Genomic DNA, 17,022 nt, shown 5'->3' on the forward strand with positions numbered 1-17,022 from the left:
AAAAGGTGAAAGTGTCCTATGAGCAATCCATGGCCACAAACAGCAAGGTAAACTGTTGATTTTAGGAAACACTGCTTTTGTCCTTTCTGCTTTCTTTTTAGCTATGCCTCCCTGATGCACTACAGTAATGAATCATGAGTCATGTACTCTCTACTCCTACACAATTCAGCATAATCACTTTTTCTCCTATAAGGAAAAAGACAATTTTTAACTCTAGAGACCCTAGAGACTGCTGGTTTTCTGTCCCTGCCTCACTGTTCATTTTTTGAGAGCATGGAAAATTGCATTTGGTTCAGCTCTAGCTGGCAATACATAAAACAGGCTTCAAGCTAGTGAGTATTTTCCAGAGGGAGAGACCCCTCCAGTTCTGCTGAGGTCAGCAGTCATTGGAGACTTGGCTCGAACCGCTGGCAAAATATTCTCTCTCAAGGCATCTTGACTTTGCAGCACATTTCCTTAGTAGGTCATGGAAGTCTGCCGTTGCTCTTTCTGGAGATGTTTCAAGACCCATCTGTTCCCTTATCCATCCCTGTCCGTCATGCCCATGAGCAGGGATCTGGGAGCCATGGCCTCAGCAGGTGCCTAAGGCAGATTTGGATCATTTTCAGTGGGAGGCAGATGTACCATGAGCACCTGGTGCTCACGGATGTTCAGATCCAGAGCAGTCACTTTTTATGTCGTATGCACCAGCTTGGCTGGCTCACTTAAGGAGCTTTTAAAGCACCCACTGGAGTCCCACAGGCCTGGTGTAGCAAGCATGGAGGCCTGTGGAGCCTTTGCTGATGAGGGAGTGGGCAGGTGAATGTGTGTCATGTGTGTTCTTCCTGCCAAGTGGGCGTGTGTTTTCTGTGTTAAAATTGGGTTTGGAAGGAAAATGGGAGGCACTGGGGCAAAAACGTCTGTAGTTTTAGCTTTCCATTAAAAACATAATAATTTCTTTAAATTGAGGGAAATGTTTACAATTCCTTTCTTGCCATCTCCATTTTTTTCTTGAAATGTCACATCCATTCAGAAAATAAAATGGAATTTCCAGAAGTTTCTGACTTAAATCATCACCACCATAAATTGTAATGGGATACATTTTCAAAGCTTTAGAAATCCCACTACATTTCTTTTCCTTTCCTTTTATTTAACGAAGAAGGTAGTTAAGACAAGCTTCTGTTTTAAAGACCCAGAATGCCAGGTTTTGAAAACCATTTTTATATGTTACATATGTCATTTTCAAGGGCTGTGCAGAAAATATTTGCTTCTCTGAGCTTGTCTTTTTCATGGTTAATTTGATTTAGGGTTCTAAAAGTAAAATTTAGATGTAAAGAAGAATTTCTCCTTTGGTGTACAGTAACCTCAAACAACCCTTCTACTTAGATTCTAATCTGAGAAACTTCTCTGCAAAATGTATTCATATTAATAATGTATATTTCATCTCTGTCTTTTCTAGGGCAAAGAATCCATACCTCCACGAAGTGGAGATATTTACAGCACAGTACACTGTTTCTTTAAAAATTGAGGGGAAATCCTGATTTTTACATGCATTTATGTGTACTTCCATCTGTCTTAAAATGAAATACAGTTAACAGGATCCCTTTAAAATCTTTTATGATATAATTTGGATTTATTAATGTAATCCTGTAAAAATTAAAAAATAACACTTTATAACAAGGGCCATTATTTCTTTAGTACCTAAAGCATTTTTACTTAGGGAGTTTTTTAATGCTTCAGAGGGTAAACCCCAAGGGGCCAAAGCCTCTTATGCTATAAATGCATAGATTTGAACTAAGTTTATGTACTTGGTTTTGTTCATACATAGCAGCTATGTGTGATTTGATTCTTGAAAAAAAACCCAAACTCCAACCAAAACACCCCCCTCCCCCAAACCCAGTATTTATACAATTTAACAGTGGAATTGTAGCATTGTTTAAAGGTGACATTGCAGAACATATCAATTCAGTGTATTGCATTTCTTTAATAAGCTTTCAGATTGTAAATAATTTTTGTATAATGTATTTTCTCAGAGGTTAATTAAAAAAAACCCTAATTTTCAATCCTAGTACTAAAAATATTAATGCATGTGATGATATTTAGCTTTTCTGGTGGTACATCTGGAATAAATCAACATTTTATTTGGAGTGTTCTTTTGCAGGAACAAATTCATAGTCTTTTCATGATAAAACTGAAAGAGTTGAAAAGGTTCTGGATGACCAGATAGATCCTGTGCCTCACTAATACCTAAATTAATTCTGATTTTTAAAACTATAACATAAATTAAACATAAATCCCTCTCAGTGCAGAAATTCTTTCCTTTATTTTGAAGTAAGAATCCTTTTTGATCTGCTAGATATACAGTTTTCTGCAAAAGGGCAATAGCTCTTCAGTATGTACAGAACCACAAAGCTGCATGCATGTGCCTGGGTGCATTTCTTCTGTATGTGTTTCCATGGACCTGATTATGTGTGGCTATCTGCCTGTGCACTCACCAAGTATCTTACAAGTATCCACCATAGTCCTTGGCTAAGAGATACGGAATAAAGAAATGTTTTAAGTATGGTTCCTTGGAGAGGGGAGAAGCAACCCAAACTAACTGGTTAAATTCAGTAATCATAAAAAGTAACTGACCGCTTCAGCTGTTAGCTATTTTTGCAAGAAAACATAACCATCAGAAAAAACATGATTGAAAAATACCTGTTTTGTTATTGTGGACAAAATGTAAAACATTAATCCATTTGTAGATTTTTGACTAACAACTTTAGTCCTTTCATAGGTGGTGGGACTCTACAGGACATGGTACATAGTACAGGTGGTACAACTGTCCAAAAGTGATGTCCAGCATGTTTTTTTTTGAAAACTTGGCTTTAAGAAGTTGTAAATCCATTGTTTATTATGCTCACCTCTTAAAACTGTGCATAAACTCTGCTTGAGAACAGTTGTTAGGAGGTTGTACCTGATGTTGACAGTAGTTACCCTGGTGCAACAGTTGTTACTATTTCCTGTGCCTTAGTGCCTTTGTAGCCTTGCCAAAAGAATGAGAAATTATGGTCTTATTAAGCAAGGCACTGTGCAAACCTACAGCAGAACAGAATTCTTTTTGCAGTATTTAAGCAGTATTAGGGCATTTTTAGATGCCCTTAGACATCCTGATGAAGTAAATAAAACACACAAAAAAGCTCTTAAAGATAAATGAAATGCCTGTATACAATTATGAGCTATAAAGACCAAATCTGAATACTGCTGGATATTGTGCAATTGACTTCAGTGGAAAATTCAGTCAGTTTAACCAGGATCTTATAGTAAATATAAGTGCTGAAATATGGAATTGCCTGGATCTTTTTTTTTTTTTTTTTAATTTTTGGGAGGAAATACGCTTCTGTAGGTGCCACTTGGAATTGTACTGTTGATGTTCAGGAGCTACCTGCAACCTGTATTAATTTTTCATTGGGTCAGAAATCTAGCAACTGCTTTGTGTACAATGTTAAAAAGTTCTTGGGACTTGCTTATAGCAGTGGGAATAAAGAGAAATCCTCTTTAGATTCTCTTGAAATGTAGAAGTTTTGGAAAAATGCTTGTTTTAGAATTTTGGCTTAAAAGGTTCATTAGGTATTTCTGCTGGAAGTTTTATATAAATGTGGCTTTACCCCAGCTGTTTTCTCTCAGCTGAAACCAGGACAATTAAGCAGAGTTCTTATTTATTTTCATCTTCAAATTATTCTTATGTTCAAGACTTTGGGGGTCTGGGAGGAATCCCTCAGTCTGTTGAAGAGCTTCACTGGAACAGGTGTGGATGCTTCTCTCCAGAGTAAGGCAGCAAGAAAAGAAATTGCCCAAGAAAGCATGGTGTTCATGCCCAGCTCTGTGCTGCAGACTGCAGGGCAGCCTCCTGGGTCACATTCTGGGCTTGGGAGATTTACCCAGCTCACTTGGAAACTTTTCATTAACGATGACTCAGTTTGTACAGGGAAGAGTACCTTACGTTCTGGGCACTAGTTTATAATCTTTACCATCAAAAGGTATTTGAAGTAAGGTCATTTTACGCACTGGATTTCTTTTATCTTTCCTCTCTTTTTCCCTCTGCTTCCATCATTTGCTGTCCTATTGCCAGCAATTTAGAATTTGCTCATTTTTCTTTTGCTCCCAGTTGGTCCTTTTTTGCTCCACAGTTCTACTTCTTTAATAAACTAGACCTTATTAACTCTTTATCCAGATTTTTTCCTTTTGCTTTTTGCTCTATCATTTTTCTGCAGAAAACTCCCTTTTCCTCTAAAAATTTCTCCCCGCCCCCGATTTGTTTGAACCATGTTACAAGGACCTAGATAGCTCTCTATTATTATTCAAATTATGCCTTGGTAGAACTCTGTCAGCCTCAGTAGGTTCACACCGAAGGAACGAGATCCATTTTGTTTTTTCCTGGTTATCCGTTTCAGTTTCCAGGTTCCTGTTTTCAGTGGGAATTGATTCTATCTGTGTAGTGAAAATTGGTGTATTCAGATACACGTGAATGTTGTGGCATTTTTAGAAGCTGTTTCAGTTTACTGAAAGAGAACAGTCTGTACTCAAGTCCTGCATTCAGCCCTGGAAATTAATTGAAGTTTGAACGTGAATCTGCATTTCCTGATGCAAGTACAACCTGAGCAGTTAAGTGGCACAAAACTAAGATAAGCATGCCCACCTCTGTCACAAAGCTGTGTGAATGTATTAAATTACTAAATTAAAAAAGCAATAGCTTTGCACCTCTGGAAATGATTGATGTCTGAGGAAGGGCAACCCCATTCCTTTTATAATGTTGTTTTGGTTTTTTTTTCTACCCAAGGAGGGGGACAAGGAGGTATTGAGCAGTACATTACAGCTGTCCTTCAATACCTTTTAAATCAGTTCTTTTTATGGAATACATTTTTCCTTGTTTCGTGCACCACTGATTGCAATCCATCTGAAAACCACCAAAGGCAGCACTTCTTTTTAAATAATATCCTGGGTTAAATCTAATAAGTGAGAAGAAAGAGGTATCTAAAAAAATAAAATTATGTTTTTCAATTTGTGGCTTTTGCTTCAGAAAAATCTCCAGACTCTGTAAGAATAGTCTCCCAAAAATGGATGTATCTGCTTTCTGGTCTCTTCTACATGAATCAGAGTCGAGGAACTAACTAGTATGGTTTCCAGAGCCTTTTCTCCTGGATTTTAGTTCTGCCTCTGTAGAGAATTCCAGTCAGCCTTGGATTTCTTTGATGTATTGTGACAAATGCTGCCTTGCTGTGTTTTCTGCCCCCGCTGGAGTTTCCATGGGATTAGAGATCACGTGCTACCTCAGTTTAATGTTCTTGACCTTTTTCAGATGATTGACAATGCTGAATGATTACAGCAAAGCAGCAATTATCCACTAGCTGTTTTATGCTCCTTTCAAGGAGAAAATAAATGTTATTTGAGATGAGTAATCTGGACTGTGTCTTTCTGCTGAGTAAATGTAGGAGACCTGCCTGTAGTGAGTCATGATTCCTTCCCCATTTGTTGTTTTGTGGTACTTTCTGCACATTTCCCCTGTGCTCTCCCCCTTGTAAATGCTTTACTGTGTTCTGATCCTGTTAGCCCACAGAGCTAAGACTGCTAAATCTTTCTTTTGGGTTTCATCAGGAACATAAAATTCCTCAGGCTCAAGGGCTCAAAGGTGGTGGCAGGCATGGCAATATGTACTTTCTTATCTATTAAAAAAAAAATAAAAATAGAAGGAATGAAAGCACCCTAAGCTACCAGCAATGTGTTTATGACGAGAGCACAGAAGATTGTATAGAGAATTTGCAGCCTAACTTCCATAATGTGATTTTGTCTTTGGTTTGTTTGTTTGGGGTTTTGTTGGGGTTTTGTTTGGGTTTATTTTCCTCTTTTTTTCCTTCCCCTTCAGTGAATTTCCCACAAGAACTCTGTCAAGATTTGGCTCATAAATAGCAGTGAGTTTTATGAAGTTCCTGTACATATAACGCAAACGACAACGTTACCACATTTTCAGTATCAAGGGGTTGTATATCGGTGATGCTACATTGTCATTATTGTAATCAATAATGTTGGGCCTGTTACCATTAGAATAATACTATGCAGTTATGCAGTTAGCTGTTATGCCATTAATGCTATTACAGCTTTTAATACTGTTAGTATGTTGTCACAGCCCCCTTTAAAAGGTAACTTTTTCTATCTTGTAGGCCATCGAACATTGTTCATTGGAGTTCACGTGCCACTGGGTGGAAGAAAAAGTCACCGACGCCATAGGCACCGTGGACATAAACACAGAAAGAGAGACAGAGAGCGAGATTCAGGATTGGAAGATGGGAGAGAGTCTCCTCCCTTTGGTAAGATGAATTTTAGTTGCATACATCTTGTAATAATAAACATCGGTATGATGTTATGCTATGGCTTGGACATGATTAGCAGTGGGGTTTTGGAGAACCCATCAGAGCTTCTCCACTCTCCGCTGGTGAGCCAAGAAGGTCAGCAGTCAGTGGCAGGCAGCACATGAGAAATCTCAGTAACTTCTACTGTTGTAGGAGACTATCCATGAGTGTTCTCATAAAGGCAGACTGCCACTATGACTGAGAGGGGGGTAAGTGCTCTGTGCTACCAGCTGCTCTCAGTAAAGGCTCTGGAGTATTTGTCACTAAAGCATAACATTGAGGAGTTGTGATTCTTTACAATTAGTTTTGCAATAATGTTGATGTTACTGAAACTGGGGTGTTTTATGAGATATGAACTCAGATCCATATTATGTTTGCCTTTTTCCTTACATGGCACTGTATTGTGCCATTGTGAGATGAGTCTGCTGAGGACTTGAGAGCAAACAGGAAAAAGTAAGTTTCAATAAACAAACCTGATGCAAAACTCCTGAACTTTAATTTTAAACTGAAAATCATTACAGAGAACAGAAAAAGGTAGTCATGAATAAATTAGTCAAGCTATGTCTCAAAACACATGAGAATATTAGTTGCCATTCAGACATAAAAAGCACATATACTGAAATGTCCAAGGCTATAGGAAGTGTTGAAAGTATAATGGAAGCATGCACAGAAAGCAGTTTGTCAGAGTGCAACAGGAGAGTGGTTTTAAATTATTAGGGAAATGTGCCAATTTAATTTTAGGTTACAGAATAGTAATTATAAGATTTTTTAATCTGAAGTTTGTATTATATATGTAGAAAGCTTTGGAGCAAGTAGATTGTAAGTGCTGATGGTTAAGTATATTGTGAAGAGCTTGAAGTACTCAAATCTTTGACAATGAACTACACTGAGAATAAACCCAAGTCACGACTTTTTCAAGCTTAGCAGCTATGAATTATGTTTTGAAGACTGAACAGTGAATCAAAAAATTGGCTGTGGTGGCTCCGTCTGGAATGTATTTCAAATGTATGAGGACCCAATACTGTATTGAAACCTGTTTCTTGGAAAACAGCAAAGTTCATAAATTATTAAAATAGTTTTCAAAAAGAATATGCACATACACATATAATGTCAGATTAAAAAGAAACAATTGAAAGTTACATTAGCCAAGAACTGAGATATCTTAAACTATGAAGCAGTGTCTTCTGTTGAGTCATCTGGTTTTATTTAAGTGCCAATATGTGACACATTTTGGCTGAGAATTTAGCTCTGTTCTTTCAACTTCTGGAGACCTAGGCTTGTGTCCTTCCTAATGTCAGAAGTGAAAAAAAGAAAGAAATTACTGGCTGAATCTGTCTTTAATAGTCTTTGACAACAGTTCATACAATAAAATGCACTGTTCAACACAATTGTTTTAAGTGCAAATAGACCTCTGTTTGAGGGAGCTCCAAGAGTGTAATAGCAGTAATGTGACAAAGATAGTTTTGAAGATCACTTATAAGTTGGTGTTCGTAGCACTTGTCTCTGTGCATACTTGCTTGAAATAAGTGTAGGACTATATTTTTGTAAGTCACACTCTCATTTGTAAAGGTACTATAATTACCAATTAAAGGGTGTGTAGGTCATGTCACACAAATTATTACTTCTGTAAAGCCCAGGACAGACAAGATACAGACCAGAAACATGTAAGTCTCTGCTGGATCCAGGGTGCTGAAGATACTCTTCAAAATGCTTGGGTGATAATGATTCATAAGGACTCAAAGCCAGAACTGCCAAACATTCAGAAAAAATCGGGAAATACACAATTTTTCACCATGAAATAATATCTAAAGTAGTAAAAATTGATGATTTTTCCCCTTGGCTGTCTGACTCCCGAAAGTCTGGCCAGGGAACCAGACTTTGAGCTGTGACATCTGTCCATCCAGGCAGCAACGTGGCATCCCATAGAACACAGCAAAAGGGATTTTCCTGATGAAAGCAAGTCTAAATATTATACAGTGATGGAGAGGTTAAGAACTGTCAGAGCAGGCAGAAAACATTTATTCGGGGATTAATCATAATCTATAGCATCATCCTTCACTATGGTTTTTCCTTACAGGAGTTTCAGACAGGTGGTTGTGCTGCCTGGGGAGAAGCATTTTCTTTAGAGAGAATATAAGTGTAGCTCTTAATTTATGCAGAGGGATCAAGAGATACTTCCTACAGTAAAACTGAATTCATTAAACCTCAGTAACACTTCTTCGTTCTTATTCCTCATGACCAGAAGGTTATAACAGTACCTGGACCCTGAAGGAAGTTGCAGGGAAGACAAATCCACTTCCTACTCTTGATGCATAACTTAATATTGAGTGATTGTGCTATCTAGGAGAGCAGATCTAAAACCGTCTCTTAAGTTATGAATCATTCTGATTTAATTGAACATGTAGAAATGCTTAGCTCCCTCTCACCATATATATACTCCTTTTAATGCGTTTCTCCTGAATGGTAGGAGGCTGTTTTCATGGGAACCCGGGGGAGAGAAGGGGAAAAAAAAAACCATTTCAACCAGCAGGTGCAGGAAGAAAGATATAGAAAATAAGCACAGTGATACCAGCTGATAGAAAACAGTGCTTTGAAGTAACTCAGAAAAGCACATTAGGATTTTTATGATATAAGAGAATAAATTACCAGTGTTTTGAAGCAGTGAAGTATGAAAAGAGGTATAATAAAAGCCAAAGGTGCAACAACTGAATAATAGAGATGCTGAAACAAGTAAAGGCTTGAAATATTCAGATGTGAAGTGCTCCAGACTGCTCAGTTAACCAAGCATGGGATGAAGCATTATTTTTGTCGTAATTTATAACTGTATAATTTATGACTCCATCTGTGAAGTACTGTTAGGTGCAGATCTTGATCTATCACTGCAAAGGGAGCTGTGTGTTGCACATAGTGCTGTGGGGCTGTGCAGACCCCACTCAGAGTGGACAGGTGCCACCTGGTTCTTATCCAGTGAAAAAACAATTTCTGAAATAGTTTTCTTTGTATCAACATGGCTAGAAAACACCTGTATTCAATGCAGTGCCTGTGGCTGGAAGCTTTCTGGTAATCCCTTTGAATCCTGGCTGGGAAAGCTATACCAGCTACTTTCTGAGGGAATGTTTCTGTAGAGAATAGGTTTTATAGAATATTCTGATGGCAGCTCATATGCATTTTTTTAAATCTCCTACTGTCACTTTTCAGAAATAACCAGAATGTTCTCAATGTGCAGATTCAAATCTTGTCGGCAAATAGTATGTAGAATTTGTAGCTGATGAAATAAAAAGGAGCTGAGCCCTGTCATTTAGGGCACAGATCAGTTACTTGAGATTTATTTTTGTCTTGCCCACACCTGATCCTTACTGTCTGTTGCCTCTTAATGAGATGAGGTTGTACAAGATGCTTCCATTTTGCCACAATGATGTACTGCCTTTGAATTGCATAATTTACAGATTACATGGCTTGGTCATGGAGAAGCTTTTTTGGGCAGTAAAAACTGTAAGCTAAGTGATTTCAAGATTTAGATTTCCACCAGCTTGCCTAACAATTTTTTGGAACAAAAGGAGAACTCCAGTGAAATGAACCACTCTAGATAAAAATGCAGTAATGCTATTTGTTTCATTGAGGAGGCTTATCATTCCCAGCTGAAAGGTTCCTGCTGTAATTAAGGCCCCAGTTTCATGCCTGCATTAAGCTCCCCTCCTCCACAGCTTTCCTTGTGTGGCAGGTATCGGGGCTGCTCTGTGAATTAAATTAGGGAACTGATGCAAATTAAAACTAGTTTGGCAAAATAGCTGTCTCTAGCCTAGAACAGCTCCTTGGTGCTGTTTTCTGGGAGGGTAAAGGGTGCCAGCCCAGGTGGGCTTCAGGGCCACAAGCCAGCCCTCTGAATGGTAAGGTTGCACTTGCTTGATATGCACATAGATGTTAGTGAGAGTTTTCAGTGGGTTTTGATGTTTGGTTTTTTGCCTGTAACCAGTGAAATGGCTCTCTTGTACTCACACTTAGGAGTTAATGATATTAATGTTTTTGTTTCAAAATGGGGTGGATAGGAAGATGCTAGCCTTCAGCTGGGCTTTGTTAAGGACATCTTTTGTGAGGGTGAGGTGAACACAGCTGTGAAGATTTCGGGTTTGATTCCAGTCTGTTGTGGTATTTTCTAGTCTAGACACTGTTGGAGCATGTGTAAGGTTTGGCTTGTTCTTTCAAGAAATCTGACTTTAATAATCTATCATTTTAAAGAGGTTTAAATTTGTAATTCATGCTACTGGATGTGGAAAGGAGAAGCAGAGCAGCCCTAGAGGTGAGCCAAATAGAAGACTATGCATGGTTCAGGAAAGGGTCTCTGAAGGTAATGCAAGCGAAAAAGTGAATTGCAGAGAGGGATTTACTGTGGTTACTAGAGGGGCTTGGAGGAAGTGTGATGAAAGGACTTGGCTGCTGATTATATTTGCTAACTAACTTCAAAGATTATTAATGGGTCAAATGTAACTTATTTCTAAAGAGTATGGGTCTATGTTAAGGGAATTCTTCTACCCTTAACTATAGTCTTTGTTGAAGGGTGAATTGTGAAATTTGAATCTCTGGGCAGTTGTGGAACAGATTGTAGAAAATCTGGATTAAAATAATGTATCATAACTGCAGTTTTAAGAGTCTAGCAAAAAGAAGATAATTGAAGCTTGGGAATTGTCTATATTGTCAGTTCCAAAATATAAGATTATTTGTCATAGCCCTGAGGTGATGGAAATAGCTTATGTAAAGAAAATGTAGAGTGCTTCCTTGAAAACAACATTATTCATATAGGGATAAAGAGCCAGAGGAGCAAGCAAGGGAGTACTTTCTCCCCACCTAACACATGGTTTCTAAGGTCTGTGAAGAGATTTTCAGAATTGTGCTTTATGGCTGTTCAGTATTTTGTGTACTTAGTAATATAAATAAAATGTTATTTTTTACTGTGCTTTCTAATTAAAATAATTAATTAATTAAATAAATATATATTTATCCCTACCTATACTGATTGTAGAGCTGAAGAACAAAGTCCAGTCTGCAAAGGAAAGGGGTGGGGGGAGAGCTGTATCTACCACTTCCTTGGTGAGTGCAAGCAGAAGGGTGATAAATGATCCTTTATTTTCTGTGAACCTTTGAATTTTTCACACCACTTCCCCTTTGTTTGAAAAGAGTTGTTACGGCTGTCAACTGTATTTTCACCAGTTCATATCCCTGTCTGCTGCCTGTCCTATGCAGTGAGCAACCAAAAGGTTAATTTTACTTTAATGTACAAGAAAATAAGGCAGCGATAAATCTTGTCTGTAATGTTAACTATCCTAAGTGAATGCTTTTAATGTAAATTTTATTTTAATATTTAGCATGTTTTCTAATGTAGAAGTAAGTTTCACCTCTTCATCTACTGACCCCAATGAGAACTATTGGCCTACTGTTAGTTCCCTTAAATGCAAGATCTCAACAGGCTTAGAAATACAGAAACCTCTTCTTACAATTGAACAAATAGAGTGTTACCAGAAATATATTTTGTGCTTTTTCTAAAATGTATCAAGAGCAGAGGACAGAATTTGGGATACATTTTATATGTACCATGGACTCTGTTTCTGCTCGTGTATGGCTTGGGCAGATTGCGTGCAGTTCTTTCTGGTGGCAGGGAGGTTTGTCTCAGGAGAAATCCTGGCACGCATTTAGGAAAAGTGTGTCACTCTGGTGCAGTGGAGCAGGTTGTTTGCTGGGCTGAATTTATCTGGAGGGAGTGATCCTGCTTTCTTACCCCAGCCCAAGTCTTGATTTCCCCTTGTTCCTCTATAGAGAAGAGGGAGCAGTCCTGATCTAGAATTATGGTTGCACTTGAGGTTGTCTTCAATGGGGGAAATGCCAGTTATGGTTCTCTCCCATGTGTGCTTTGCAAGGTGGGATGGTGATGTAGGCCACTGTGCCCCCCTGCCTGCACTCAGTACTGTTCCAGGGAGCAGCTTTTCATGTTGCCCTCTGGAAATGAGGCTATTAGTGGTTGTGGCTTTCAGTTCTGCTGTTTTGGCATGTCTGTGCCTATATCTTGTTTTTGTTTTAGGGGTTAATACAAAGTACAGTCATAGCAGTGAACAGTATGTCAGGTTGCTGCGGGGTCACTGTCTTTCTACAGCCCTGAATCCTGATGTGAATTTGTGCCTTCGACAACAGCATATCCACCGCCTCTTCATTTTTATTCTTTTAACACTGCAGTGGAGTTACACAGATTTTAAAAACTGAAATATGCAGGTTTTCCATGCATGCAATGAATTTAAGGTATCAGAGGTAGTTTGGATGTCTGTGAGTGCTGCATGAATGGTGTGAGCACAAGCCCAGAGAAGCATGGGTCTTAACAGAGAGCCTGGCAGGAGGCTCCCATGGGCCAGTGCAGCCACAGCAAACAAAAAGCTGCTTTAACTTTCCCTGGCTGAGATGGCTCTTTAGCCCAGCATGGGTGGTTGTTGCTGGTACTCCTGTTCCAGTGGTGTGTCAGACTTTCTGTCTGGTCCCAGCTGTTTCTAGAGTATTTCCTAAACTGGTGAAAAGCCATTTACTTGGGAGAATTATCAGCTGCTTATTGTGGAACTTTAAATTCACATTGTTTATAATATCTCTGTGCTCTGATATAAAACTACTACAGTGATAGAAATACTTATGTCACCAATTAGTTCCATTTATTTAATTTTTTAAAGTTTAATCTGGATTGCTATCATTACTTTGTAGAAAGCAATAATTTAAAGAATTTTTTTTTTAATGCTGGCTATATTACTTGAAGTAGGGACAGACACGTAATATTCAAGGCAATTTCTGTTTTCCTACACGTCAAAAAAATGAGTGTCCTAGTTTGCAAATACTGTGCTTCTACATTAAGGATTAAGCTATCATAGTTTGACAGTCAGTATTTGAAGTATTCTTTCATACTATTTTCGAATCCCATATTACTCATTTTCCATGTAACACATCAATGACATTTTTGTTATTTGTTACTCCTGTGAATAAGAGCCAAATCCATCTGGGACTGCTCACGTGAGTAATCCTTGTTAACTCAGTTTTATAAGTAGGACTAACAGATCGGATTTTTTTTCTTTTTTTAATTTATTATGTTCCTGTTTTAAAATTCTCTTAGGGTTTTATCCTTGAAATAAAATCATTGTATTATAAAGCACATAATAACTTTTTTTTTCCAGTTTCCATCTTGATGTCTGAAAATCAAGCCGTGGCTTGCAGGTTTCAGACACCAATAAAAGTTACAGTAGCAAAAAATTACTAGTTTTACTGATGTGTTAACAAGGAAGAAGAGAATTTAGTGTGTATTTGTCATTGATACAGGTTCTTCACTGTTGTCTGTCAAGTAGCTGTATGTTATACGGAAGACCCAATAACAGCAAATCATAGTAGTACGGTGTTGTACTGCTCACCTGACTTCAAGGGGTTTCTGATCCTCTGCTTTCCTTACCATGCTGGAAGTATACATTTGCATGAGTATCATAACTGTCATAAAACTGCAGCTCTGCTGTACAACACATTTATTACTTAACAGTAGCTGTTGCTGTAAATCAGCTCTAGTGCTGATTTTATCAAGAGTACAGGATGTTCTTGGCAATGCTTATTCTCAGATTCTCACTGCAGTCCAGTTCTCTATGAAAGTACCTTGTTTTCCATGTTCTGTCACTAGTCATATGCGCTAGTCCTTTGCAAGTTCATGTCTCGCTGAATCTTTTCCTTCTGAGGAATAGTCTTAACAAGTTGCACACTTCCTGACCAGAGTGTACTTTCTAGTCTCAGATTAAATCTTGATGTTTCTATTTAGTTCATCTTTCTCAAGAAGGTACCAACATATGGATATGATGAACACAAAGAATTAAAAAATAAATAGGTAAAGTTTAAAGTAGAGGTTGAAATGCCCTTAGAGAAAGAGGAGTGGAGAGTAATAAAAGAAGGGGTAAAGTGGAGGTGGTTAATGATCTTTAAAGATTCACCAAAACTAATTTCTGCTGTCTTTAGCTGTCCCCTTGCAGCTCCATTCTTTAGAGATGAGCCCATCTCTCTCTCCCTCCTCTCCTCTTCTCCTTCCTGGGTTTCATTTCCTTGCTTTGTGAAGGAGTAGGTTTGACCATACTACATCTTTACAGTCTGTTTAAGCAAATAGAACTCATATGAAAATTGCTGTGTATAGTTTGTTTCAGTGCTATAGCAAGTTTACTACTACTGCTACAATAAAAGGTGTCTGTCTTTACTGCAGAGTTTAATCTTCTGTATCAGTGGCCTAGGTAATTATTTTTGATCAGTGTTGCGTTTGCTCTTTAACTAGCATTCAGTGAGTGTTACCATCTCAATTTGTCAAAATTCAGAGATTTGAGGATACTGTGCAGTGATGCTCTTTACTGCTAGATGGAAAATACTATAACTTGTCTTAGAAATATGCTTGTAGAACAGAACTTTATTTAGACAATGTTCAAGGAATCACTGAGCTGTTCTGCTGGATAATCAATTTTTCGGTTGACTGGCAGCCTGGCCTGTATCAGCTCTCACAGAGGACTTTTGATTCCTCTCAGAAATCTAAAATACATTAGCAGAAAAAATAACTATGTATTTCTAGAGAGACTGGGTTTCACCCAGAGTTGGTTCATTTGAGTTTTGCATTTAAGTAAGCAAATACGATTTATATATTTAAGATTTACAGCATTGAGCTATGAACACTGAATATACATGTACATTAAGGTGATCTGTGAGCCGTGGAAATTTTCTGAGTCATGTGAAAAAACCCAACTGTGTCTCCAAGATAAATTTTAGTGGTCTGCACTGAAAGGTTATGAAGAAAAATAACTTGTGATAGGAACATAGAGGGAAGACGAATACAGTATAAGTACAGTATAAATGGGGAAGTTGGGACAGACAAACGACTTGTTCATCTGGAACAAGTCTAACCATGTACAATTTACAAAGGGGCAGTGGATGGAAGGATTAGATAGTGATGTATTTTCAGAGTTCCCACTTGTATATTGGCATTAGGGAGGTTTCCTTTGTTTGCTTTCTCCTGCTAGCTAGCACATTTAGTACAAAAGATTGTGAGCTGAGTGAGATACATAGATTTAGACGTAGGATGTGGCAAAGTAATTTTTATAACATCAGGGTAAAAGACTTTTGTAAGCTCTATCTATGCTGCTGTCTGTGCTGCCCTTTTCTGTGAGGCCACACCTTGAGTACTGTGTTCAGTTCTGGGCTCCTCACCATAAAAAGGACATTGAGGTCCTTGAGCAGGTGCAGAGAAGGGCAACCAGGCAGGTGAAGGGGCTGGAGGGCAAATCATATGAGGAGTGGCTGAGGGAGCTGGGGATGTTTAGCCTGGAGAAGAGGAGGCTGAGGGGAGACCTTATCACCACCTACAGCTACCTGAAGGGAGGTTGTAGAGAAGTGGGCGATGGTCTCTTCAGCCAGGTGACAGGAGATAGAACAAGGGGAAAGGGAAAAGCTGTGCCAGGGCAGGTTTAGATTGGCTATTAGAAAAAAAAAAAATTTACTGAAAGAGTTGTCAGGGCCTGGAACAGGCTGCCCAGGGAGGTGGTTGAATCACCTTCCCTGGATGTGTTCAAAAAAAGGGTAGATGAGGTACTTAGGGATATGGTTTAGCATAGGATGGGAATGGTTGGACTCGATGATCTTCAAAGGTCTCTTCCAACCTTGTTATTCTGTGATTCTGAGATACCATTCCAGCTTCCAGTAGTCACTACTTCTGTAAGTCATATTCTATCTTTAGATGAGTTTGTTTAATTAGATGAGACAGCTATGGTAAATAGAGGTCATAGTCTGAAGGTGTTTGTGTACAAATGTTCTTACAGCATAACTATAATCATGTTTTCTGTGTGGCTGTAAGTGCTATCGATGAAAGAGTCTGGATAATCTGGTGAAATTTTAGATCCTTGCTTGCTTGGAGAAAAAAATTTGTGTTCTGGACTTAATATTTTTATTCTTCCCCAGATACCCCATCACAAAGGGTCCAATTTATTCTTGGAACAGAAGATGATGATGAGGAGCACATTCCTCATGATCTCTTTACTGAACTCGATGAAATTTGTTGGCGTGAAGGAGAAGATGCAGAGTGGAGGGAGACAGCAAGGTGAGTGTTTTAATGAATTTCTAAAAATTATCTGTAGCTATTGGTTTCTGGTGTATTGACAAATTATTTCAAAGCTGTGGCAAGCTCAGGAACAGATTTTGGGTATAAAGCTTAAATAAAACCATAATTTTAATCCTTAGACTGCTAGTATTACTACAGCATTTGTCATTTCCCAGAGCCAAATGTTTTCATCTGGATTTGTGAAATATAGGTCAGAATGAGTATCAAGGGGAAAAAAATAAAAGTAAACATATCCTACACATGAATTAAAAATGACAGTTCTATACATATTTTAGCTCATAATTTTAAGAAACTTTCAAACTTTGTATTCTCTTTGAATCTCTCAAGAAACAGATTAAATTTCCCTTATAAAAAGATTAAAGCAAGGAATGAGATTACTTCTGGAACAATAACATTTTTACATGTTCCAGCTGTCAATGAACAGTTGATTTTGAGACTTGACTGTTCAACATAGGATTATTGTGTTTCTGCAAAATTAGTGCAAAAAGCCTGTTAGGATTGTATTTC

The 17,022-nt window shown here is 38.1% G+C and overlaps 1 protein-coding gene across 3 annotated transcripts in view; it reads left to right on the top strand.

Annotated features, from left to right (window-relative positions):
* SLC4A10 (solute carrier family 4 member 10) overlaps positions 1-17,022 on the top strand; it is a gene marked incomplete at both ends in the record, with an annotated part of 154,965 nt that overhangs the window by 65,676 nt on the left and 72,267 nt on the right. For all 3 annotated transcript variants that reach the window (XM_084265222.1, XM_084265223.1, XM_084265221.1), the window contains 2 exons: positions 6,180-6,326; positions 16,356-16,494. In XM_084265222.1, coding sequence (XP_084121348.1) covers positions 6,180-6,326; positions 16,356-16,494 — 286 coding nt within the window. The remainder of the gene's footprint in view (positions 1-6,179; positions 6,327-16,355; positions 16,495-17,022) is intronic.

This window comes from Gallinula chloropus, assembly GCF_964237585.1.
Source record: "Gallinula chloropus genome assembly, chromosome: 5".
NCBI lineage: Eukaryota > Metazoa > Chordata > Aves > Gruiformes > Rallidae > Gallinula > Gallinula chloropus.